The sequence below is a fragment of the Muscardinus avellanarius genome (assembly GCF_963383645.1).
Source record: "Muscardinus avellanarius genome assembly, chromosome: 1".
In the NCBI taxonomy this organism is placed as follows: domain Eukaryota; kingdom Metazoa; phylum Chordata; class Mammalia; order Rodentia; family Gliridae; genus Muscardinus; species Muscardinus avellanarius.
In genome coordinates, this window is record NC_137786.1 from 186,042,422 (window position 1) to 186,067,764 (window position 25,343).

At 42.2% G+C, this 25,343-nt stretch overlaps 1 protein-coding gene across 1 annotated transcript; it reads right to left on the bottom strand.

The window, feature by feature from the left end:
* Positions 1–274: 274 nt before the first annotated feature.
* Positions 275–15,590, bottom strand: LYVE1 (lymphatic vessel endothelial hyaluronan receptor 1; the record flags this gene model as incomplete). The annotated part of the gene is made up of 6 exons (XM_080705962.1): positions 15,497–15,590; positions 11,452–11,623; positions 11,191–11,330; positions 2,689–2,991; positions 993–1,071; positions 275–461 (listed from the first exon to the last, which is right to left on the bottom strand). The coding sequence occupies exons 1-6, from the start codon at positions 15,579–15,581 to the stop codon at positions 275–277; spliced, it is 966 nt and encodes a 321-aa protein (XP_080562088.1). The 5' UTR covers positions 15,582–15,590.
* Between the last annotated feature and the right edge of the window lie 9,753 nt (positions 15,591–25,343).

Genomic DNA, 25,343 nt, shown 5'->3' on the forward strand with positions numbered 1-25,343 from the left:
TATGCTTTGCAAAGCTCCTTTCTCCTGCTAGGATATTATTAGGACATAGCCAGGCTAGAAAGGCTGTGGGAAGCTTTTGGAGGTAGGAGGATAGGATCCAGAAAGGAGTACAGTGAGAAGAGGGCTCCCTTTGGAGAATTCCACAGCCCAAAGGCAGCCTTGAGCAGATTCCCTGGAACCAAAGGGGGACTTTCTTCTTTGGTTCTTCAGCCCTTTTAGTTTCCCCACCAGGAGAGAAACTAGCCCGAGGTCTGGCTTCTCACGTCTTTCTCATCTAAACTTCAGCCTCTAGGCATCGCACTGTGGTTTTGGGTGGACTCTTGGGCTCCTCGGAGCTTTTATCGGTTTTCTTGGGTTCTTCATTAGTGTTGCCATCATCAGCCTTCTCCTCCTTTACTACTTTGGTTTCAATCATTTCCTTCTGCTGATTCTTGTTTGTAAAAGGGAAGGCCTTCACATACCTGTAAGTGTAACATAAAATGGAAGTGAGAGGCTTCTATGTAACACGCATCACAATAGAAATGCTCTCTCAGCTGTGGTGTACGTTGGCACAGTCCACTGAGAGCCTTTATTTCAGGGTGATGTTAAAATGTCCGTGTTCAAATACATGAACACAATCCCACCTTCATGGATTCATTTAAATTAGACAGTATGCTCGCAGGCCCAACTTTCAGCTGGTCTCCCAATTTTCCATCAAAAACAAGGAAACAGAAATCAAATATAGCATATAAATTTCCCCTAGATTTTTATCTTTCCTTTTGATGTGTTGATTTTCAAAGGGGCACCTGCCAACTGATATCGACGGTCTGGCTGGCGTGCCTGTGCTGAGACAGTAGGAAAGATTAGGTGATAAGGAGACGAGGTGAGATGAGGGAGAAAATTGATAGCCTAAGAGGAGTGCCATCTTCACAAAATGCCACTAGCAACCCTAGAACAACACAGATAGGGATATGACAAAGATGACGAGACCAGCAATGTGCCCACAACCTCACCTTTTGATGTAGCAGACTGCCAGGCCAGCCGCAGCGCCAAAGAAGAGGAGAGCCAGCACCAGCAGGGCCGTGGGGACGCCTGGAGGAAAGGACAGGGCTTGTGGGTCCTCCACTCACAGGGCACAGACTGCAGTTAGCATCCAACTTTCCACACGATAGAGACAATAGGCGGTCACTGTCTTTGTCTGTGTGTTTATTTTTTGTGGTACTGAGAATTGAACCCAGAGGCATTCTACCTCCAAGCTATACTCTCAGACTGATTTTATTTCTTCTTTGGAATGCAGGGTCTCACTAGGTTGCTGAGAGCCTCACTAAATTGCTGAGGTTGTCCTAGAACCTGCAATAGTCTCCCAAGGACTGGGATGACAAGTGTGTGCCTCCATGCCTGGTGACTCTATTTATGACATCGGGCCCTTGTCGGCTTCTTAGCTTCTTGCCTATGGAATCTTCAGCCTTGCCTTTCACATTCTATTCTATGTAGTTACAATATGAAAAATAGTTTATTTTCTGTGGTCTTGTGACTCGATCTACTAAAAAAGTCTACCTGAGAAGGAGATGTCAGGAAGAGTCATCAGCAGTTAAGGTATATATTTTTGTATATGTAGTAAGATAATTTATAATAATAATAACATTATTATTATTATTATTATTATTATTATTATTATTACATGATACTGGGTATTGAATCCAAGGACATTTTACCTTCAAGCTACATCCCCAGACCTATTTTTTATTCTTTATTTTTAAATTTTTTTTGTGGTACTGTAGATGGAACCCAGGGATATTCTACCTCTGAACTACACCCCCAGTCCTATTTTTTATTCTTTATTTGGAAACAGGGTCTCACTGGATTGCAAAGGGCCTCACTAAGTAGTAGCTGAGGCTGTCCTCAAATTGCAATCCTCCTGTCTCAGCCTCCCAAATGCTGGGATTACAAGTGTGCACCACCACACCTGGCTTATTCTTTATTTTTGAAACAGTGTCTCACCAAGTTGCATTGTGCCTCACTATGACAATCCTCCTATCTCAGTCTCCCAAATGCTGGGATTACAAGCGTGAGCCATCACACCCAGTATCCGCCCTATTTTTTATTCTTTATTTTGAGACAGGGTCTCACTAAGTTGTGGAGGGCCTTACTAAGCAGCTGAGGCTGGCCATAAACCAGTGATCTTCCTGTCTCAGCCTCCTAAGTACTGGGATTACAAGCATGTGCCACCATGCCCATCTAGATTATTTATTTATTTTTTAAATTTTTTTATTTTTGGTGGTACTGGGATTCCTGGAAACCCTTCTACCTCCGGGCTACACTCCCAGACCTATTTTTATACTTTCTTATTTGGAAACAGGGTCTCTTAAGCCAGTGTGGCTGGCTTCGAACCTGTGCGATCCTCCTGTCTCCGCCTCCCAAGTGTGGGGATTTACAAGCATGCGCCACCATGACCGGGAATAATTTATTTTTAAAAATCTTGAGTTTTCAACAGTGAGGCTCCTTTAAACTCCTAATTTATAGCTTACTCATTAAGGTTCTTTGTAGCTCTCAAGTTCTATGACTTTATGAAAGTTTGGTTTGCATTAATTTTTTATTTGTATATGGCAGATGCTAAGTGCCCAATCTGGAGGTGGCTGGATTCTATGTATTGCCTGTTACACATAAACACACACACACACACATGACACAGACACAAGAAGTGGTTACCTCCAAACCCAGCAGCTTCGCTCTTGAATGCTGTTTCTCTGTCAACAGTTGGTTCTGTCTCCGTGGTCAGGGGGCTAGTTTCTGTAAACAGTTCTGTGATGCAAATCACCTTTTTCCTCCGTGGAATAGAAGTGGTAGCTGGAGCAGGAGCAGTAGTAAGAGCAGGTGTCGTGGAGTAAGGGGACGACTCTGAGTGGATGCCATCGCTGACACTAAACTCTGGTGTGTTGGGTGAAGTTTGAGTGTCAAAAAAGGGATCATTAGTGGTGATAATTTCTGGAAGGCACGAGTTAACCCAAATATCTGGGGGGAGAGGAAAAAATGAAACAAGAAGTCAGTAATGCAACATCCTCCTAACTGTTCTTCTTCCCTTTGGTCTTACTACTTACCAAGCTGCGGTCAGAAAGGTCTCAGCAAAATGCAGACCTAATCCTTTCCTACTTCCTCAGCATCCTGCAGCATGTGCCTCTACTACAGAGTCTAAGGTGCTCTGTGATCCAGCCCTGCTGACTCATCAGCCCAGCCTTATTCCCATGGTTCCTGCCATCCTGAAATCTCTGCAGCTCCTTGATGTGCCAAGCCTTCCCCATGATGCTTCTGTTGCCTTTAACCCATTAAGTCCCCGGTTTTCCATTCTGTAAATATTTCAGTGAAATTGACATAGTACATGAAAATAGGTTGGAAATCATAATCTAGAGATCATATAGTCATCATATTAACTAATATTATTATAATATAATATGCAATATAATACAACATACAATATGTAATATATAAAATCATACATGTATTTATACTATATTTAATTTTTATAGGTGCTCTGCCTCTGGAATGATGGGACACAATGGGTTAAGGCTTCTCTGTCTGTTCTCCCGCCTAGCCTTCGGTATCAGGTTGACCGTGACACTCTCAGACAGACTCGTGACTAGAGGTTCCCAAGGCAGACCTTCCTGTACCATATATTTCTCTTATCACAGTTCTCACTACTCTTTTCCCCACTGGACTGTGACCTCCCTGGAAGCAGACATCCTATCTTGCTTGGCCATCATAATAGAATGTGTCCACTGTGCCTGGCACATATTGCATGCTTAATGAATATTTGATAAAGGGAGGAAGAAAGGAAGGAAGGAGGGAGTAGATAGGGAAACCAAAGTATGCATGTGATGCCACTCAGGAGAGATCTGACAAAACCAAATGTCTCTGTTGTTATCAACAAGACGAAATCAAAACAGGCAGGGGGCGGGGGCCAAGGGAGGGATGCACTCTTGTTTTTTCAATTTGCTAATGGTGGTGGAGAAGAAATTAATATTTATTTAGCCTCTTACTCTGAGTCAACCATGGCACTAAGTGTTTAAATAGGTATCTCATTTAACGATTTTATCAAACCCTTGTTTACACAGGAGGATACTGAGGTTCAGAAAACTCAAATAACTGACTCAAAGTCACAAAGTTTGTAAATGGCAGAGCCATGCAATATATTAAAATATATATTTGCATCTATTTTAAATCTCTGATTATTAGTGATGGTGGGTAGCTTTGGTTGTAAGGTTAGCTATGAATAAAATGTTATTGCATTAATGTGACTTGCTTTTAAAAATTAAATAAATTATAGTCAAGGCTATGAATACTACAAGTGAAACATTTTGATGATACATGCATTAAATTGAATGATATACTCTATTAATTCTGTGTTGAAAATACTCTTATTCAAACAGATATCACCCTTGATTTAACCTTCTCTTCCCTGAATTTTTAATCATATTCCCATTCTGTAGCACATACAATATTCTTCTCATAGAAAATGAACATTTTTTAATATCAGGAGGGAAAAAGACACTGAGCTCAATAGATTGTGTGAGGCACTAAAAATAGAAATAAGGTGTGGTTCCTGCTTCCAGGACAGACAAAGCATTTTCATAAAGGTTGGGGGTGCTGGCCGAGGGTTTAGAGGAGAAGGAGTTTGTGTGGAGTGTGGAGAACTTTATACATGTTTGTGTGAATGTGTTCACTCAACACATATTAATGGAGCGCCAACTCTATGCCAGGCACTGGTCTAGGTGCTAGGGACACCAAATGAGATAAAATCCCTGCTCTTAAGGGACTTCCATGTTATTGGAAGGAGATTTTATATTTTATAAAAATATAAACAAATAGCTAGAAATTTCAGAGGCTGATAAATGAAAAATGTCCAACAGGGTGTGGATTAAACTGGTAAGGGTGGAGGATGAGGAACAGATATTTTGGGTAAGGTGATAAGAGAAGGCCTCTGAGGGAGGTGATACTTAAGCTGAGACCTGAATGATGAAAAGCAGGCAGTCACTGAAGATGTAGGGCAAAGACACTCGAAGTACAGGGGACAAAAAGCACAAGAGCCAGGAGCTGAATGAACTCAGCTCATTTGGTGAATAAGAAGGCCAGGCTGGCTGGAACAGAGCAGTATCTCATCTAGTGTAAGAGAGAACAGGATATCCCATGATCCAAGGAGTATGATCCAAGGAGCCAGTTATATTAGACAAGGAGCCCAGTGTGGCTAGTATATATGGTGTGTGTGTGTGTGTGTGTGTGTGTGTGTGTGTGAAACCAGGAATATGAAAGACTGCAGGCAGGAGATTATACAGGTTGGGGCCATGGTATCAAGATTTCTAATTGCCATTTTCAATAATTTGGAGTGTATTCTGTAGGTGAGGGAATTTTCAACTGGGGTCCATAAGCATCCTAAATTATAGACAGATTTTCTTATATATGTCCACTTTTATATGCAAAAGACCTCACAACTAGCCAGGTGAGGGGGAAGAAGCTTGTAATTTCAGTACTTGGGAGGCTGAGACAGGAGAATTGCAGGTTTGTGGCCAGCCTCAGCTACTTAGTAAGGCCCTCTGCAACTTAATGAGTCTCTGGTTTGAAATAAAAAGAATAAAAAATCAGGCTAGGAGTGTAGCTCGGAGGTAGAATGCTTCTGGGTTCAGTTCCCAGAACCACACACACACACACACACACAAGGGCCTCACAAGTCATATTCTCAAACAGAAAGTCATGCATGGCTGTGGAACAGAGGAAGGTGTGGAGGATGAAACTCAGAGGGAGGGAGTGCAATCTGGGAGCAAAGAAGGAGGTTACTGCATTTTCACAGAAATAAGAGAATCCAGGAATATCTGGCTACCTAAACTTAGAAAGACTAGAAACTGCCCCAAAGTCCATCAATAGGAGGCTGGTTGAATAAGCTACAATGGAACCGTCCAATGAAGAACTGTACAGCCATTAGAGTGAGAAATATCTCTGAAAACATATGAAGTAATTTCTAGGATTTAAGTGGAAAAGCTCAGGCAAAAGTACTGTACATGGTATGCTAGTTTTTTGTAAGAAAGGAAAATAAAATAACACACCTTTTTATACATATAACTGCATGCAGGGATAAAGTAGAAATGAATAAAAATGCTAAGTAGAAACAGTAGAAACAGGGTTAGGAGTAAGATTTCTCTGAGTAAAAACTAACTTCAGACCATTGAATCATGTAAGTGTTCTACCTATTCAAAAAAGTAAAAACAGAACAAAAAAATCAAACTTAAAATTGATCACAAACAGGAGTAAATGAACCTAACTAATTAAAAAATGATAATACAACTACAATAGTATACTGATTTTTTTTTTCAGTACTGGGGATGGAACCCCGGGGCATTCTACCTCCAAGCTATACCCCCAGCCCTATTTTTTATTCTTTATTTTTGAAACAGGGTCTTACTGAGTTGCAAATGGCCTAAGTAGCTGGCGCTGTCTGCAAACTGCGATCCTCCTGTCTCAGCCTCCCAACTGTTGGGATTACAAGTGTGCACCCAGCCTGGATTAGTGATTTTTGAAAGTTACTTTTGTACACAACTCCCTGACTGTACATCCTTGCAAGGATCTCTTCTAAGGACTAAGAAGTTTGCAAAGAGAGCCGGGTGTGGTGGCTCACGCTTGTAATCCTAACATTCGGGAGTTAGAGACCAGAGGATTGCGGTTCACAGGCAGCCTCAGCTACTTAATGAGGTCCTTCTCAACTCAGTGAGATCCTGTTTCAAAAATAAAAAGACTAGAGCCGGGTGTGGTGGCTCATGCTTGTAATCCCAGCATTCAGGAGGCAGAGACCAGAGGATCACGGTTCGCGGACAGCCTCAGCTACTTAGTGTGGCCCTCCACAATTTAGTGAGACCCTGTTTCAAAATAAAGAATAAAAAATAGGCAGGGGGTGTAGCTCAGAGGTCAAATGCCCCTGATTTCCATACCCAGACCTGCAAAATAAATAAATTAATTTAATTAAATTAAAAGACTAAAAAATAGGGTTGGTGGTGTTACTTGGAAGTACAATGCCCCTGGGTTCCATCCCTGGTACTGCAAAACAAAACAAAACAAAACAAAACAAAACAAAACAAAACAAAGCAAAACAAAACAAACAAAAAAAAAAAAAGAAAAGAAAAAAGAAGAAGTTTGCAAAGAAATCTTAAATTTTACTTAAATTTTACTTAAATGTTATTCCTAATGATTTTCATCTCATAATTTTGGGACTGTTGTAGGATAAGAAAATATATTGTTTACAGGGACCTAAGATTTTCAAGATAGAAGAAAAAAGATAAAAATATTAAAAACTAAAAATGAATGGTTAAACTTGAGTTAGAAATATCAATATAAGCTCATAATTTATACACATATTTGCACATGCGCGCGCACACACACACACACACACACACACACACACACACACGCATACACACAGACTATTGAAAAGGACTGAGAAGCAGTGAAACCCCAGTAGTATTGAGAACAACTTGTATGTAGATCTTGGATTCTAATTCACAATCTCTATTAAAAAAAAAAAAAAAAACAGGGCTCCTTGGAGAAATCAGTAGCTGTTCTTACATTTGGAACAGAGACAGTACAAAGTGAGTCTGGAATGTGTTTTAGAGCTAAGAAGCAAGCAATGACTAAAAGTGAAATAGGATAAAGAACATAATAGTCAACTAGAATGTGCTCCCACTTGCCATTTTAGAGACAATTCAAGCATAAAAAGAATAATAATTGTAAGATTGACTACAACATACTCAATTGAACACACTGAATGAGTGAAATGTCATGAGTCATGGTAGTATAGAACGGAGAGATAAAGAGTGCGTGCGTGTGCGTGGGGGGGAGAGAGGTTAGTTAGAGCCCGGTGTGGTGATGCAGGCCTGTAATCCCAGTACTCGGAAAGCTGAGGCAGGAAGATTCCATATTTAAGGAAAGCCTCAGCAAGTAGTAAGACTCTTATCTCATCTCAGTTTTATCGAAACTCTGTTTCCAAATAAAAATAAAATAGGGCTTAGATGTTGCTCAGTGGCAAAGTGCTTGCCTGGCAAATGCACTTCCCTGGGTTCGATTCCTACTCCAAAAAGATAAAAATAAAAAACAAAATAAAAATATAAAATAGGGCTAGGAGTATAGCTTGGAGGTAGAATGCCCCTGGGTTCAATCCCCAGTGCCAAAAAAAAAAAAAAAGCCAGCTATTAAATATAGAAGGAAAGACAGATTTAGACAAATCGCCATTTTGCAGCTCCCCATATAATCACTGATTCTAGGAAGGATCATCAATGGCTGCTTAAACTGTTAGGTAAAAGGTAGTTTTGAGTCCAGATATTTGCATGGTACTGACAAATCACATATAGCTTACTAATTGCAAAGGGAAGACATATCATTATAATTTCATTAGAGGGAGCCAGCAGTCACCACCTTAGTCAAATGATCAAAGTTATCATGATTAATAACAGTATATATGGACATTTGTGCCTTTTATTATGATGTGATTAAAGGACACAATATCATCTACAAAATATTCCTGCCCCAAATACTGAACATGAGTCTTATCAAGCCTCTTGACTTTCAGTCTGCAGAAATTACAGAGGATGAGAGGACAAGTCAAACGAAACCACGAGGAAACAGACAAATCCAAGTCCTCTTTCCTTTCTGCTTACTTGGTAGGGTTGGGTAGCATATCATCACCCGGATAGCTGGCAGGAAGGCCAGGCAGCTAAAAGGCAGGGCCACCTGACAGCTAGGGGTTGGTTATGAGCCAAGTAAACAGGTGAATCTCCATGCCCCAGCTCCAGATGGCAGCCTGAAGAGGCAGAGAGGAGGAGGGTGGTGAGTAATGCGGGAAGAAGCTCTGCATTGCAGTACTGACCCTGCCACTGATCCACTACAGGACTCATACGAGCTAATCCCCCACCTGAACTACAGTTGTTTCACCCACCAAGTGAGGAAATCGGACAAGCACTCCCTAATGGCCTTTCCTATGCCAAATCTGCTGGCTGAGAGAATGCCTGGCTCCTGTACTGCCTTTCTGGGTTGCTTTTTACTCTTGTCGACTGGTGAACACATCTCCTGCATCTTAGAGAATGATTTTGAAGTCTATCTTGTGTGTGATGCTCAGCACCTCATCTTTTAGATTTACACATAAATCTGTGTAAAAGAAATGAATCAGACAGTGGTTCCTGTGGCAAACTGAAAGCAACTGAGTACTTAAAGAAAACTCTTCTAAGAAATTACTTAGGTAAATCACTTGAGCCAAGGCAGCCAATGCCTGCAGGCAAGTTAGTGGGATGACTGCATGACCATGCGCGATCAGTTCTACTACGTTGCATTCCGTTTCTTCCTTTGTGAAATGGAGATTGGGCCCTGCTTTTAAAAAAATGTCAAATGTGGCATCCGAGTTTCCTCTCCTATAAAGGTATGTGGGTCAGTGCAGAGCATGGTGTCAGAGTTAGAGCTGACTTTGAACCTTTATACTAACGAACTGCTCTGGTTTGGATATGGTTCAAATGTATCCTTTAAGAGGTGGAGCCTAGTGGGATGTCCTACTGGGTGCTGCCCTCTGAAGGAGTTACTGCAGCTCTCCAGAGAGGGCTGTCATCCTGAATCACTCTGGCTTCCTGTCTCACCGTTTGATTTCTGCCTCTTGCAGGCATTCCCACCTTTGTGATGCTGACGTCTTTCCAGAGCTGAGTTCATGCTGGTGTTGTCCTTGAACCCACAGAACTATGAGCTAAATAACATTGCCCCTTTTCTTTCTATAATACTTGGTCTTGGGTATTCCATTATAGTAATGGAAAAATGGATAAATATAAAGAGTTTAGGCATGCGATTACATTCTCTGAGCTAAATTTCTGTATCTGTGAACTAGGGGTGATAAAGTGCACTTCACAGGCAGTTGTCAAGGTTCAGGGAGGTGGCTGCCTACATGTTGTTCATCCACAGCAGATGTGTCACATACACAAGTACATTTGCTCCCTCCCTTTCTTCCTGTTTATCCTATAGGAAATGGGGGTGATGGAAGTGGTAACTGAGCCTCTTGGGGAACCCAGGGGCATTCAACCTCCAAGATACATCCCCTGCCCTGTTTTTTATTCTTTATTTTGAAACAGGGTCTCACTAAGTTGTAGAGGGCCTCACTAACTGGCTGAGGCTGTCCAAGAACTGCGATCCTCGGGTCTCAGCCTCCCGAATGCTGGGATTACAAGCGTGCGCCACCACGCCCAGCTTTGGAATGCCCTCTTTTTAAACTGTCATTCAGTCATATTTTCCCTACCTTTTTGCTCCAAGGGACACATTGCCCCCCGCCCCCAGCCTTGTCAGAAACAGTCTTGGGAGAATTAGATGATCATTGTTGTGATTGCTTTTGCTGCTGCTCGGGGTAACTCTTCCCAGACAGGTCACAGTGCTAGAGACATCCAGAGAGGACTTGAAATGTGAAGAGGCTACAGGTCTAGTGCCGGTATTGGGAAGAGGCATCAAAATGTACTAAGGTGCTGGTATTGGAAAATTGCTTTGATAATTTCCAAAGTGTAAAATATAGTCAGAGCCTAGGTGCTGTGCAGGCACTCAGGCAGGGAGGGGGCTGCAGAGTTCCTCTCTGTCTTTGCCCTTCATTCTAATCATTAACCTATAGTAAAAGCCTTAAGAATCAACTGAAGCCATTAGCCCTAAAATTACAAGAGAGGCAACCGGTGCCTCTGTTTACCTCCTCTCCTCTGGGATCCGGCTTGGGCATAGGAAAGGTAAACTTTGTGTGCTGCTTCAAAGCACCCTAGTTGATGAGCAACCAATACTGCCCAATACAATAGACCCGAGGGCCAGGTAGATTCTTGACCCTTGCACTTAGGAAGTGCACTGTCTGGAGACAAAGAGGCACCACCTGGCTAAGGAATAAGTAACTAGCCCATTGCCTTGGTAATGCTGATGAGAAAGATACCAATACAAAATCTATTTAAGGGTTGGGGTCCCCAAAAGGGGCCGGAGTTCCATTTTCGGGCTCCCCAGCATGTGGGTCAGCATGCTGCTTTTTCTCCTATTTCCTACTGATCTATTTCCTACTAATTTTGTAATAAAGATTTGTTAAAGCTGCACTGAGCTGCCTGTTCATTTTTCTATTCAACTAACCATAGTTGAATAAGAAAAAGAACCCCACCATTTCAAACCGTAACAGGTCTGACTCACCAGATGAGTTGTAGCAGTAGGCCCTGAACATTTGGTGGACTGGAGCATTCCATCTCAGCAAGCCTACCCCATTCTTTCCACATTTGGGGTTCGCGAGGATCCGAGGGATGACAGTGTACCCTTCTTTAACCCATCCGTAACTGTGAAAGAATACACACTAGGTGAACAGACAAATGATGAGAAGACACCCTGTCTACTGCAGAACAAGAACACAGAGACCAACTTGCTCCCGGAGCTTTGGGGAAGCCAGTTGTTTCTCACCTGCAAGTTTCAAAGCCAAACTTTAAGGATGCTTCAACCTGGTCTTTGCTGGCCAAAGTCAGTCCCAGCAGCCTACAGGCATCCCTGGCTTCTGTGAAATTCAGCTGCTGGTGTGCCCTTTTGCTCACGAGGGTGACCCCCAGAATTCTGCATGGCACCGAGATGGAAAGCTCTGCAAAGAAATCACACAGGGCCTCAGCTTGTTGCGGTCTTTGTTCCGGACCTCAGGCTCTCCTTCCTTGCGGATCGTAACTGTCTTTATGTGGCCGTGGGGAACATGTGCTTGGGACAGAATGTAGAAATACAGGACACGGGCCAGGAATTTTCCACAAAGACAGCTTACTGGGTAAAATAGATGTTTGCTGGGCTCAAACTGTAAATCTCACCAGATCAAAGTCCATCTTATCTGTGATAAGGTACCTTGCTCATTACACAAGGGCTTTGGCTACCAGTTCCTGGGGTGGAGTCTAAGGGATAGAGTTGCCATCCTTCTTGGAGTCTGTAAAATGAATCACCTGAGACTTTGAGAAATAGTATTCAGGGTTCTGGTTAATAAACTAGTTAGCAAAATCAGTAATACTCCCAACCAATGTGGTTGGGGACAGCATTATTTCTGAAATGGGCTGAAAAGTGTTGGTTATAACAAAATGTGAGCTTTCTGGGTTTCAGGTCTTCTCTGACCATTGGGGGGCAGGCTTACTCAGAAATTCCTGGATTTCCTGGACAGTCAATCTTGCATGGCAATGAAACAAAATAAAGGAAAGAGAAATTTAGAATTAGACCTGGGCTTGGATCTAGACTATGCTGCTTGGTAACTTTGTTTCCTCAGGCTACTTTATCTCTTTGAGCCTCACTTTTCTTTCTTTCTTTCTTTCTTTCTTTCTTTCTTTCTTTCTTTCTTTCTTACTTTCTTTTTTTTTTTTTTTTTTTTTTTTTTTTTTTTGGCGGGTCTGGGGATGGAACCCAGGGGCATTCGACCTCCGAGCTACAACCCCTGCCCTATTTTTGGTGGTACTGGGGTTCCTGGAAGCCCTTCTACCTCTGGGCTACACTCCCAGACCTATTTTTTTTTTTTTTTTACATTTTTATTTGGAAACAGGGTCTCCTAAGCCAGTGTGTGTGGCTGGCTTCAAACCTGCGCGATCCTCTTGTCTCTGCCTCCCAAGCGCGGGGATTACAAGCGTGCACCACCATGCCCAGCTCCTATTTTTTATTCTTTATTTTGAAACCAGGTAAGGATAGACCCATTCTGTGTGAATAGACCTAGCTGTAGATATTTCTATTTCTTCTATTGCTAACTGGCTGGTAGAACATTGCAAAGGTCAGTGCTGTTATCTGTAAAAAAGAAATGGTTATTTATTTCCAGGATTTTTATTTGGAATTAAATTAGATAATTTGTATCTAACAGAGGCTAGATTCATTGAAGACAGTCAACAAATATTAATTCTATGCTTTCCATTTATTATTTATTTATTTATTATTGTGGTGCCAGGGATTGAACCCAGGGGAACTCCACCTCAGAGCTATACCCTCAGCCCTATTTTATTTTTATTTTGCAACTGGGTCTCACTAAGTTTCTGGGGTCCTTGCTAAGTTGCTGAGGCTGGCCCCAAAGCTGTAATTTTCCTGTCTCCGCCTCCCAAGTACTGGGAGTACAGATAAGTACCACTGCATCCTATTTCATTCAGAGATAAAATTAGGGAGCTGGAATCCAAGGGTGCATTCTAGTAACCCCTTCCTTAAGATTTCTTAGCAAACAGCAAGTTGGAAGTATCCACCTAGGAATCACACGGAGCTAAATGCAACCCCAAGTTTTAGTATTTACCACGTACCTAACATTGGATACGTCATTTGTACTGAGCCTATTTTTCATCTTTAAAATGTTTTCTTGAGAGGATTAAATGACACCATATATATATATATATATATACTCACATTCAACTCTATATCTCTACATAATGAAGCATGTAAAAATTTCCAGTCCTTACCCACTTCATCACCACCTGATTTCACAATCATGATTATGTTTATGGTAACTTTCAGCTGTTTCCAAAAATTTAATTCCCTTAGGAAATTTTTGCCATTATTGAGGATGGTGCAAAGAGTGTGGTAGTTATTGTCAAAGGACAATTTCTAAGATAGTTTGAATAATGGCAGCATTGCGGGGAAAATTGAATAGTTTCCCCAGGGTGATTTCAAAGAGCTCTAAGCTTATTGAAAAGTAATCGTTTGGAGCTTGGTGTGATGTGCCTGCCTATAAACCCAGTACTTGGGAGGCTGAGGCCGGAGGATTGCAGGTTTGAGGTCAGCCTCAGCAACTTGACAAGGCCCTCAGCAATTTAGTGAGACGCTGTTTCAAAATAAAAAAAAAATAATAAAATAAAAAGGGTTAGGGGTGTAGCTCAGAGATAGAATGCTCTTGGGTTCAATCTCCTATACAGCTGGGTGTGGTGGCACACGTTTGTAATCCTCACGCTTGGAAGGCTGAGATAGGAGGATCGTACAGGTTCGAGGCCAGCCTCAGCTACTTAGTGAGGCTCTCAGCAACTTAGTGAGACCCTGTTTCCAAATAAAATATAAAATAGGTCTGGGAGTATAGCCTGGAGTAGAAAGCCCCTGGTTCCATCCCCAGTACAAAAAACAAAAAACAAAAAACAAACCAAAAAAACCAAACAAAAAAACCCTCTAATAAAAAAAAAAAAAAGATGACAGTTTAATATTTGAGGGGGGGAACCAATCATACAACTCCTATTTCCCTTATAAAATTAAAAAATTAAAATACAAAGTATGTGAATCAACTCTACGCATCAGTTCTTTTTTTTTTTTTTTTTGGTGTGTATTGTGGATGAAACCTAGGGGCCTTCTACCTCCGGGCTACACTCCCAGACCTGCTTTATATTTTATTTGGGAACAGAGTCTCACTGAGTTGCTGAGAGCCTCAGAGGCTGGCTTCGAACCTGTGCGATCCTCCTGTCTCAGCCTTCCAAGTACTAGCATTACAGGCGTGCGCCACCATGCCCGGCTAGCATCTGTTCTTGACATATTTTTATGCCTCAGGACATCTTCCAATAGAGGAACAAAATTTCCCTTAATAAAAACTGCTCAGATTTTCATTTGCCCGGAGCTGTAATAAGTAATTTGTGGTTATAATATTTATTTTTTGCCTACAGTGCAGAATGAGGTTTCCATTTAGGCATCTCAAAAGACCAGAAATCACTGTAAGTCATTTCTTTGGTAGCGAGCTGATGGTGAGTTTTCTTTTCTTTTCTTTTCTTTTTTTTCTTTTTCTTTTTCTTTTTTTTTGTACTGGGGATGGAACCCAGAGGCCTTCTACCTCTGAGCGACACCCCCAGCCATAATTTTTTATTCTTAATTTTTTGAAACCGGGTTTCACTGAGTTGCAGAGGGCCTCGCTAAGTAGGTGAGGCTGTCCGCGAACCACGACCCTCTGGTCTCTACCTCCCGCATGCTGGGATTATAAGCGTGCGCCACCACGCCCGGCTCTGATGGTGAATATTCAAACTTATACTTTCACATATCTTTTTTTTTACCTGATATGCTGCATATAAAATTTACTATGTATTAAAACATTCCATTCCATTTAGAGTATAATAAACGTGAAATTAAAATAATCATGCAGAGACTTCTAAAAAATTAAGCAGGTCAATATTTAGTGACATTTACACACTTTTCCCAGGCTTAGACATTACCTGGAATTTTTCTTATAGTTTTGTTGGTTGCATGAAACACTTCTAAAGAATTCCAAATTATTTCTCCTTGATATTTTATGTCAACATATTATTGTTTAAAATTCCATGACAAAAAAATAAAAAAATCAAAGTGATAAAATGATAAACAAGAATCATTCTTGGTTAAGTTGACAGATGGTGAAAACATTTCTGGCTGGGCAATGCTATCAAGTAGCTATTCCATTAACTTGAGGGTTGCCCCTCTTTTCAGCAATCCATAGTCAAGAACACAGTGGGTTTAGGACAGCTTCCAAGACCTTGATTATCTCAGTGCGTGAATATGGTAAGAAACCTACCTTGGACTCGGACAGAGCCTTGGACCAGGAGCCTCATGGTCCAGATGGAGACAAGAAGCAACACCAGGCTGAGGCACTTGGCCATCGTGCAAACCCCTCGGAGTCAGGGAAGCACTGCAGAGGGCCACCGGCAGTGAGGAGGGCAGATGCTCACTCACCAGGCTGGATGGAGAGTTCTGGAATACGCTGAGGCCACTGCTCCACTTGGTAACTGAGACATCCGGATTTCCCTGCTTTCAAGCTCCTGACTTGCCAAGGCCACTGGGGGAAATGAGTGACGTCCTTTGAACGCCCAGGCTGTACTCTGTGGATGGCTTTCTGGAAAATTTAGCTAATGCTGACTCAGAAAAACACACAATTGAGGAAGGCAGATAGCACAGTGTGAGCTGCTGAAGGTTTTCCTAATTCCCATACCCCCTGCCACTCACCACCCCACAGCCCCCGCTTGGTTCTCACATCATTCTTTCTTTTTTTTTTTAAGTTTTATTTCCTTTTTTTAACTTTTTATTGGTGCATTGTAGCCATACTTCTTAATGGAGTGCGAGATGGTGGAGGCATACGCGCACACATCACCCAATCTCACACCATTCATTGCTACTGCCTGTGGAGCCCATTCACGCGCATATTCTCAGGAATGCCTTTGTCTCCACAGGAGACTGGGCTTGGGTTGTGCTTCTCTCCTTCCACGATCAGTGATTTCCACCCCCACCCCCCTGCAGCTGCATTGCCTTGTAATAAGCAGAGGAAATGATGGAGAGGCTCATCAAAGTAAATGCTCATTTCAATACCATGCCTCCTTTGGAACTTCTTATCAACACCGCTAGAGGAGATTCCTTCTTTCAAGAAAGGAGACACACAGAAACATTCATATCCACAAAATGCAACTGGGGGGCAATCGACACCATTAGTCATCTTACACGTTATAAAAGGGCTCGTGACTTTGCAGTAGTCATCATCATAGCAGGTTTTTGGTTTGGTGTAGTTTGTTTTAGATACTGAGGACTGAGCCCAGAGGTGTTCTACCTCTGATCTAGACCTCTAGCCCTTTTGATTTCTTACTTTGAAACAGGCTCTTTCTGATTTCTGAGGGTCTTGCTAAGTTGCCGCTGGCTTTGAACCTGCCATCCTTCTGTCTCAGCCTTCCAAGTAGTGATATTACGGATAGGCACCACCATCCCTGGCACAGCAGTTCTCTATATAGCTTCCTCTTTAATAACTTATATTATGGTCTGTTGGACTAAAATTCAATTTAGACTCCCTCTTTCTCATTTGAGGAATGTGAAGAATATTTGTACTGTGTATAAGCAGAATGCATTCTGTTTTCCCAGGTGGATTTTCAGTGGTTTACCCTTCATGGTAATTATGAAGTTCTGGTTCACAAATGATGTCTTGAACAAAGATTTATAAGTCTCCTCTAAAGTGAATGTCTTTTATAGGAAGAGTATGGGGATAACTAGTTCTTTTCTATAAAAGTGGTATTGGCCATAAAGTTATATATTCATGCATAAAAAACCCCACCAATAATGAAAAGAAAATTGGTTCTGCACAAACACAGAGAATTGTTAAGAGACCAGGAGGAAATAGCCCCTAAATATCTCCCATGCAGACTTGTTAACTTGGGTGAGTACAAGCCCTAGGCTCCTAATACCTCAAACCATATGTGACTCATCACAGCACCAGGGAGGCCGACAGGCAGGAACCATGCCCTCTTCATAACTGTCCTTAAGGCCTAGCCCCATGCCTGAAAGAAAGCTTGTTTATTTGGGAGGCTGAGACAAGAGGACCATATGTTCAAGGTCAGCCTTGGTAACTTAGAAAGACCCTATTTCAAAATAAAACTGAAATAGGTCTTAGGGTATAACTCAGAGGTAGAATGCCACTGAGTCCAATCCCTAGTATCACACATAAAAAGCTAATCTTTAAGAATTCGTTAACTTAATAAAAAAAAAAAAAAAGAAAGACGCAAGGAAGATAGGGAGAAAAAGATCAATCATGTAAGGCAGGCATGGAAGAAATAAATTATGAAAAATGAGAAGACACTTGATTTTGGAAACAAATGGCCAGAAGGGGAATTATTGGATAAAAGTATGATTGTGCTGGTGCATAATAGTGAGTTTCTGGAAGAGAAAATAGTTTGTTTTTTTTTTTTTTCCTGCTGGGGATTGAACCCAGGGGCATTCTATCTCTGAGCTTTCCTTACATTACTTTTTAAAATTTTTATCTTGAAACAGGGTCTTGCTAATTTGCCGAGGCTCCTGACTCAGCCTCTCAAGTACTGAGATTATAGCCATGTACCACCACACCCAGCTTCGAGTGCCACAGCTGTACTTGACAGGGAAGACTGAGCATAACTCAGAGATCATTGATTTTGAGCTGGATAAGACCTTAGACTGCCTATTTAATCTGGCATATGGAAATACAAATGTAAATAGATATTTTGAAATGTAGCAAGGAGAAAGGGAAAAAATGGTATAATCTACAGTATCGGACTGAGGGTAATGTCTAAATTTTAGTTTAAATTCTAACACTAATAATCTGTTTAACCTTTAATAAGTCATTTAAATTCTCTAGATCTTAGTGTCATCATCTGTCAAAGAAAGAAAGCATTGAATTATATGAACTTAAAAATAACATAGCAACATAATTCTACGATACCTGATATTATGAAGATATTTTAAAATATATATAGGTGAGCAAATGTATTAGCATAGTCTGGCTGCTATAAGCAACAACCCCAAATCTCAATGACTTGATAAATTTAAAAAATTATCTCATGTTACAATCCAATGGAGGTGATGGTGCTGCGTCCCTATTGGGGAGATTCTCCCACATGCAGTTATTCAGAGATGGGGACTCTTTCCAAAAGTCTCGGTGTAGCTCTACTATCACCTAGTTAGTAGGTGATCTTGGGTTCCCTCCAAGATCTTCATGTTGAGTCAGCAACCGAAGAAAGAAAGTATAGAGGCTGGGGCTAGGGATTGTTTTAGGAGCCAGATCTGGAGTATATCCACTGTCCATTGGTTAGAACTTTGTCACATGTTCTTATCTAACTGCAAGAGTCATAATCTGCCACATGTCCCAGAGTAAAAGGAAAAATGATTTTTGTGAACACAGAGTGGTCTCTGCCACAGTTTACCATTTTTTGTCACCCTATATTGGGTTCACTGTTCTTCCCACATGTTGTGCACAATATCCTCATCTCAAGGGAGGTTGTCCAAGGTTTTACCCAGCTCAAAGTCCATAATCTCTGACTTATACTCATTCTCCCTATGAGATCCAGCTATGGCACTTTGTGGTCTAGTGACCTATGAACTAAAAAAGTTGAACACTATTCCCAAATGTAATGGTGAAGCAGGATTTGGATGACCTCAATAAAAAATTCCCATGCATACAGGGAAAAAAGTCACAGCGATGCTCCATAGTTATCTGGAGTATCAGTGAAGAGATTCTGCAAAGATCGCTGCTATGGACTGGGTGTGGTTTGAGTGTCCAGCCATGGTCCATTATGATTAAAGGCTTGGTCTCCACGGTGGTGCTGTGTTGGGAGAAGGTGGCACCTTTGAAGTGAGAGATCTTTAGGCTATTGGAGGCGTGAGGTATTTCTGATGCAGCCCCTTTGGTAGTTCTTGTGGAGAGAGTTGTTACACAAGGAGAAAGCCTAGCACTGCCTGTCCTCCCTCTGGCTGCTTTTTGGCTTGACATGTGATTATTTGCTCCAACACACATGCCTGCTATTGCCACCCATTATTTACCATGAGGTGCTCACTAGAACGGAGACAATGTAAACACCATGCCCTTGAACCTCTACCACTGTCAGCTCAATAAGCTCCTTTGTAAAGTTGGGCATGGTGGCAAATGCCTATAATCTCAGTACTTGGGAGGATGGGACAGAAGGATTGCAGGTTCGAAGCTAACCTCAGCAACTTAGCAAGCCCCTGTTTCAAAATAAAGATTAAAATAGGACTGGGGATGTATCTTGAAGGTAGACTGCTCCTGGGTTTAATCCCCGGTACCAAACATAGACAAAAACCAAATCAAAACAAAACAAAACCCCCCAAACTCTTTCATAAATAATCTGCATCAGGTATTTCATTATAAAGATGAAAAGCTAATAACAGCCATTGTATTGGCTTTTTATTACTACACAACACATTTTCACAGACTGAGTGGTTTGAAACAATACCCATTTATAATCTCATAATCCTTGTGCCTCAGAAGTCTGGGTGGGCTAAAGCTGATCTTTGCTCTGGTCTCTCCTTGATTCAAATCAAGGTGTCAGCTGGGGTAGGCTCTTAGCTGAAGGCTCTGGAGAAGAATCTACTTCCAAATTCATTCAGGTGGATGGCAGTATTCATTATTCATGGTTGTGGAAATGAGGTCTCTGCTTCCCAGAGGCTCCTTCATTTTCAAAACAGTATGACATAGAGTCTTTTTTTTTGGTGGTGGTACTGGGGTTCCTGGAAATCCTTCTACCTCCAGGCTACACTCATATATATATATATATATATATATATATATATATATATATGTAAATTTTTTTTGGAAACAGGGTCTCCTAAGCCAGCGAGGCTGGCTTTGAACCTATGCAATCCTCCTGTCTCCGCCTCCCAAGCACGGGGATTACAAGCGTGCACCAGCACAGCCGGTGACACACAGTCTTTCTAATATTGCACATCTCTTCTACTTCTACTGCCGGTCAGAGCAAGCCTTTGCATTTAAAGGCTAATGCAACTATAATGAGCCCACCTGAATAATCTGTTAAGGTCAACTGTACCATAAAATGTAACATAATAATTGGAGCAATATCACATATTCAAAGGTTTCAGGGTAGGGATGGGGCATCTTTGGGGGACTATTTTAGAAATTCTGCCCATCACAGTCACCTACCCTTGATTAGATCCTGATTCTGCTTTTTTGGAGAAGCCTCCATGCCAACTGTTCTCTGTGGCCCTTGTCCCCCTCTAGGAAGTAGAGGCATGGGGTTTCATTGTATAAAATCTTCCTTGTTCACATTTAAAACAGATATTAGGGAGTACACCCTCCTTGTAGGGAGCACAGCTTTTGTGGTTTGCATCCCGTGGGTATAAGCAGAGAATCCCAAAAGTTGTTTTCCAACTTGAACAATCAAAAGAGATTTTAGTCTTGGCTTGTGTTGCTTTGTAAATACCATTCCCTCACAAACTTAAATTTATATTTGTTTCCACGTACCAATAGTCATACCTTGAATTTTCCGTCATCATTCTGAGGCGTGTTTCTTTGCTTTCCCTGCCCCATGCTTTTCTAAATGGTGGCGACACTAGGTTCATTTGGAACCACAAATAGAAGGGCTACGTCCTCAAAGAAATCTATTCTTTGCCATAGGATGAGTTGATCTGTTCAGCTGAGAAATTTGACCAATTATCTCAAAGTTCGTTGGCTCTGTTTGGGACTTATTTATTTTTTATATTGGGAGCTGAATCCAGGGACATTTTTCCTCCAGACCACATCCCCAGCCCTGTTTTATTATATAAATTTTAGAACAGGGTCTTGCTAAGTTTCTGAAAGTCTCACCAAGTTGCTGAGGCTGGCCTTGAACCTGTAAACCTCCTGTCTCTCAGGTTTTCTAACCCTTCAATCCCTAAATATTCTGATTTTATATCCTTTTCCATTTCTGGTGCAAAATAGCCAATTCTATCCCAAGGGTTGCTTTTTCTTGTAGTATCTTGTCAAAGACAGTCAATAGAGGTTCACATACCCCAACACTTCATTCCTTCCAACCACTTTTCAAGTTATGAACTACCCAGGGGGTGCCTTTCAAATTATCACAGGTGGGGTTGGGCATGGTGGTGCACACTTGTAATCCCAGCATTTGGGAGGCTGAGACAGGAGGATTATAGTCCGCAGCCAGCTTCAGCTATTTGGTGAGACCCTTAGAAACTTAGCAACTTAATGAGGCCCTTTGCAGCTCAGAGAGACCCTGTTTCAAAATAAAGAATAAAAAGCAGAGCTGGGGTGTAGCTTGGGGGTAGAATGCCCCTGGGTTCTATCCCCAGTACTACCAAAAAAAAAAAAAAATCACAGGTAAGATTCTACGAAATGTTTTTGTTTTATTCACAGCATGAATCATTATCTTTCTAGCCCCTAATATTTGTTTTTGATACTTGACTCCTAAGGCACTTCCTCATAGTGTGAAATTTTATTATTAAGGCATACAATTTCCAGTGCATATGTGTGTGTTAATCCAGGTAGACTAGCAACTGTAATAAACATTCCTGAACCTCAGTGGCTTAACACACTAAACGTTTACTTCTTCCTTGTGCCACAGTTTGATGTTGTGTGTACCTATCAAAGACCTGCTCTACCCAGTGGTTCTATCATCTTCTCAGGCTTCAGCAATTGTAACAGAATCCTCTGTTCTTGGTAGGCAGAAAAGGGAATAAAAAGAGTGTGGGATATCAGGTGGGTGTTCCATATTCCCTTGCACCTAGCTGTAAGACTAAAAAATTTAGGCAAGGCTATGGAAAAGAGGGATGGTAAAAACAAAAACAAAAATGAGTCTTTATCATTGCAAACTATATTAATTTTAAAAAAGCATAGACCAGGAAGTTATAGGAAACTAGGATCAGGAACCAGCAAGGAATGAAGGAGGAAATGATTCGGCCTGTTCGTGCCCCATGGTACAGGGATCCAATGGCCAGGGACCTCTGGCTTGGTTCTGGGAAGCATTCCTATCCAAAGCTATCTCACTCTAGGTTGGAATAAGATTGTGGCTTAGCTCCACAGAATGAAGAGGCATTTGGCCACTGCCAAAAGTTTAGAAATGTGCTTTTATTTTCAAACTCAGGCATGTGACACTCTACAGTTCAATGCTAGCACACCTGTGTGAGGCTTAACAACACTAGGAATTGGCAGCCAGTGATACACAAACTCAGCATCTCCCCTTCCATTCTCTGTTGGGCCGTTCATGGGAGCAATATGTATAGTTTTGTGGCCGCCATAAGTGAAGGTCGTTTCAAGAGGTGAAGTTGAACACATAGGAGCAAATAACACATCACTCTGCAGCTGAAGGTGGGCAGCCAGACCTATAGCACTGAGCAGAAATGTCAGATTTCAAAAGCATCTTGAGGGGAACTTTATTTCAGATCCATATCATGTTGGAAATACAGGGTCTGTTTTCATTTCACTTCAGCAGTTACTCTTTCGCTTCTTTTTAGAGCATCCTTTCCCTCTACTTTTCTTACTCACAAATGGTGTAGTGTGGGCAAGCACCTGTGCCTGAAGTTCCCTCGCAGGCTTTTCTGTGGAGCAGCTGGAAGTGTAGGAGCCCCTGACACCTGCTCTTCTTGCCTCATCTCACCTGGAAACAGGGTTGGGAACCCTGTGGGCAGTGGACATTGAGCCAACTCAACCTGGTCCTTCTTTCAGGTAGGCTGAGACTGGATATTGGCTACTTGGAGTCCTACTCGCAGCCGCTCTCTCTAGATCTCCATTCACAGCTTCTCTGTGGCTCTGAGGGGCTTGTATGGCTAAAGCTTCTTGTCCCCTCACCCACCAGAAGAGGGGAAACCATTTGCCCATCCCCCAAAGTCCCTCTGCCTTGCTTTGCACCTCTTTACCTTAACGGCACATCCTTGGTCAATGCTGGTTAGGGCTTCTGTCTCTGTCACTCTCCAGCCACTGTAAAGGATGCCCCCTATGAGGTTTCAAAGTGGGGTCTGCTCTAGGGGGGTCTATTTGAAGGGAGTGATTGTATTGCACCCAGTCCTTGAGCTTGGAAACGATGTGGCTGCTGGTCTAGTTTCATTCCCACTCATTCTCAGTGTAGACTGAGAAATAATAAAACAAGCTGAGGTCATCAAAGACATGATTTTTCTCTTGGAGATGGGGAGTGGCAATGGTGCTGGGAAAACTGCAAAATATTAGTGTCCCGGGCTGCTTCTCACCACCTTGAATGTTCGATTCTTCTTTTGACCAGCATTTAATGACACCTTCCTAAGCATCAGCCACCATGTTACCCAAGAGATGGGTAAGACATGGTTCTTGTCTCTGAGGGAAAAAAAATGCTTGGAGAGACAGACACATAAATAAATAATGATGAGAGACCGCAGGTACAAGTCAATAATGAAAATACCGAACAAGTGCCAGCAAGCACAGAGGAGGGTGTGCCCCATTATGTTGGGTATGATGGAAGTGGGGAGAAGGAGGTTATCCAAGCCTCTATGGAGGGGAGATTTTTGCACTTGTTCCTCAAGAGTGACCAGAACAAAGGAAAACAGCAGGAGAATAACTAGCAAGTGGAGGTACGGAGCAGCCACTGAAAGTTTAGTTTGGGAACCAGAGATGGTTTGTAGTAGTTGAATAGGGAGTGAAACTGACATGGGAAGCATCCAGCGAGGGTCAGGAGCACAGCCCTGGAGCAGGCCACCGGGTCTGAGTACCAGCTCCATGATTTACTAGCTACGTGTCCTTGGCAAATTGTTTCTTTTGTGCTTCAGTTTCCCTGTCTGAAAAAGGAGAGAGCAATATCCATACCAGATTATTTTTCCCTTGAGGAACTAAAATGAACCTATCTAATACTGAGAACAGTACTTAACACATAGAAAGTTCTATAAGAGCACCAGCAACAAAACCAAACAATTGACAATACAAAGCCAAAAACAACCACAAGAGAACCTGTGCAGAAACCAATATCCCTCGCCCCCAAATGATGAGGACCAAAGAAAGCAGAAGCTAAAACGGGCGGGGGGGGGGGACATCACTGGAGATGGGATGCACTCCTTCAGTTTTATGTCGAACAACTGGGAATGCTCTGAAGCATATGTTTGGGTCAGAATCTCATTTGCACTGAAGCTCTAAGGTGCAACTGCGCCCCTGCATATAGAGTGAGAGGCGGGAGCAAAAAGCACTTCTCCTTGTTCCCTCGAGAGGGGGGTTAACTGCTTTCCAAGGGAGAGGACACAAAGGAGACAGACTGTGCTATATAGCAGCTTGGAACTGCCATCTGAACTGGAGACCAGCACATCTGTCACTGAAGCCATGAGTTTTCAGTGTTTTCCACGTTTCCCTAGCCCACGTGGGTAGCTCACTGTACAGGCGCCTACTGACTGTCCCACATCCAGTGAAAACCTGTGAGTTGGCTGGACATGCATCCTATTTATCCAGAACACACATCCGAAGCACACTTTTGGAGGGCTGTTGGCTTTGTGCACATGTGTGTTGTATGTGTTGTGTGTGTTGTGTGTGTATGTGTATAGAGATACGTATTAATTCACATCTTCCCATTTCATTTCAAGAACTCAATGAGCTCAATTTGGCTTACACATTTTTCTGAGAAATCATTCATATTCTGTGAAAAGTAACTCTGATTCCAAAGGTCAGAAGGGGAAGCTGAAGGATCGTCATGGAAAATGAGATGGGAATTGGAAAGACAATTCATGTTGTGACTCCAAATTTCAGGTCTGATCCTCAAGGTCAGTATCAGCCATTAAGCACAATTCTTCCTGATAACCTACTGCAGAGAGGACAAAGGGGAGAGCGAGCTTCTTACTGTCCCTTGGTGACAATGTTTTAGTTCTCCCCAGCCACTGCGTGAGGGGCAGGAGCCCTTTTCTTTGACTAAGGTTTCTTGAGAAAGTCACTTCTTCATCTACTGGATGCTTTCCTAGGGCAGTTTTGTTGATTCTTCAAGACCACCAAGGTTCTGTGTATGAACAGCTCCCACGGAGTTATCAAGCAGGGAACGAAGCCCTCTTCTTCCCCTAATGGGATGCGTGGCAGGGTATCCACACCTGGGCCTGGCACACTACACTGGGGGATGAGGTGGTGAGCTGGATGGACTGGAGCAGGGCACTGGCGAGGAGTCAGCTTC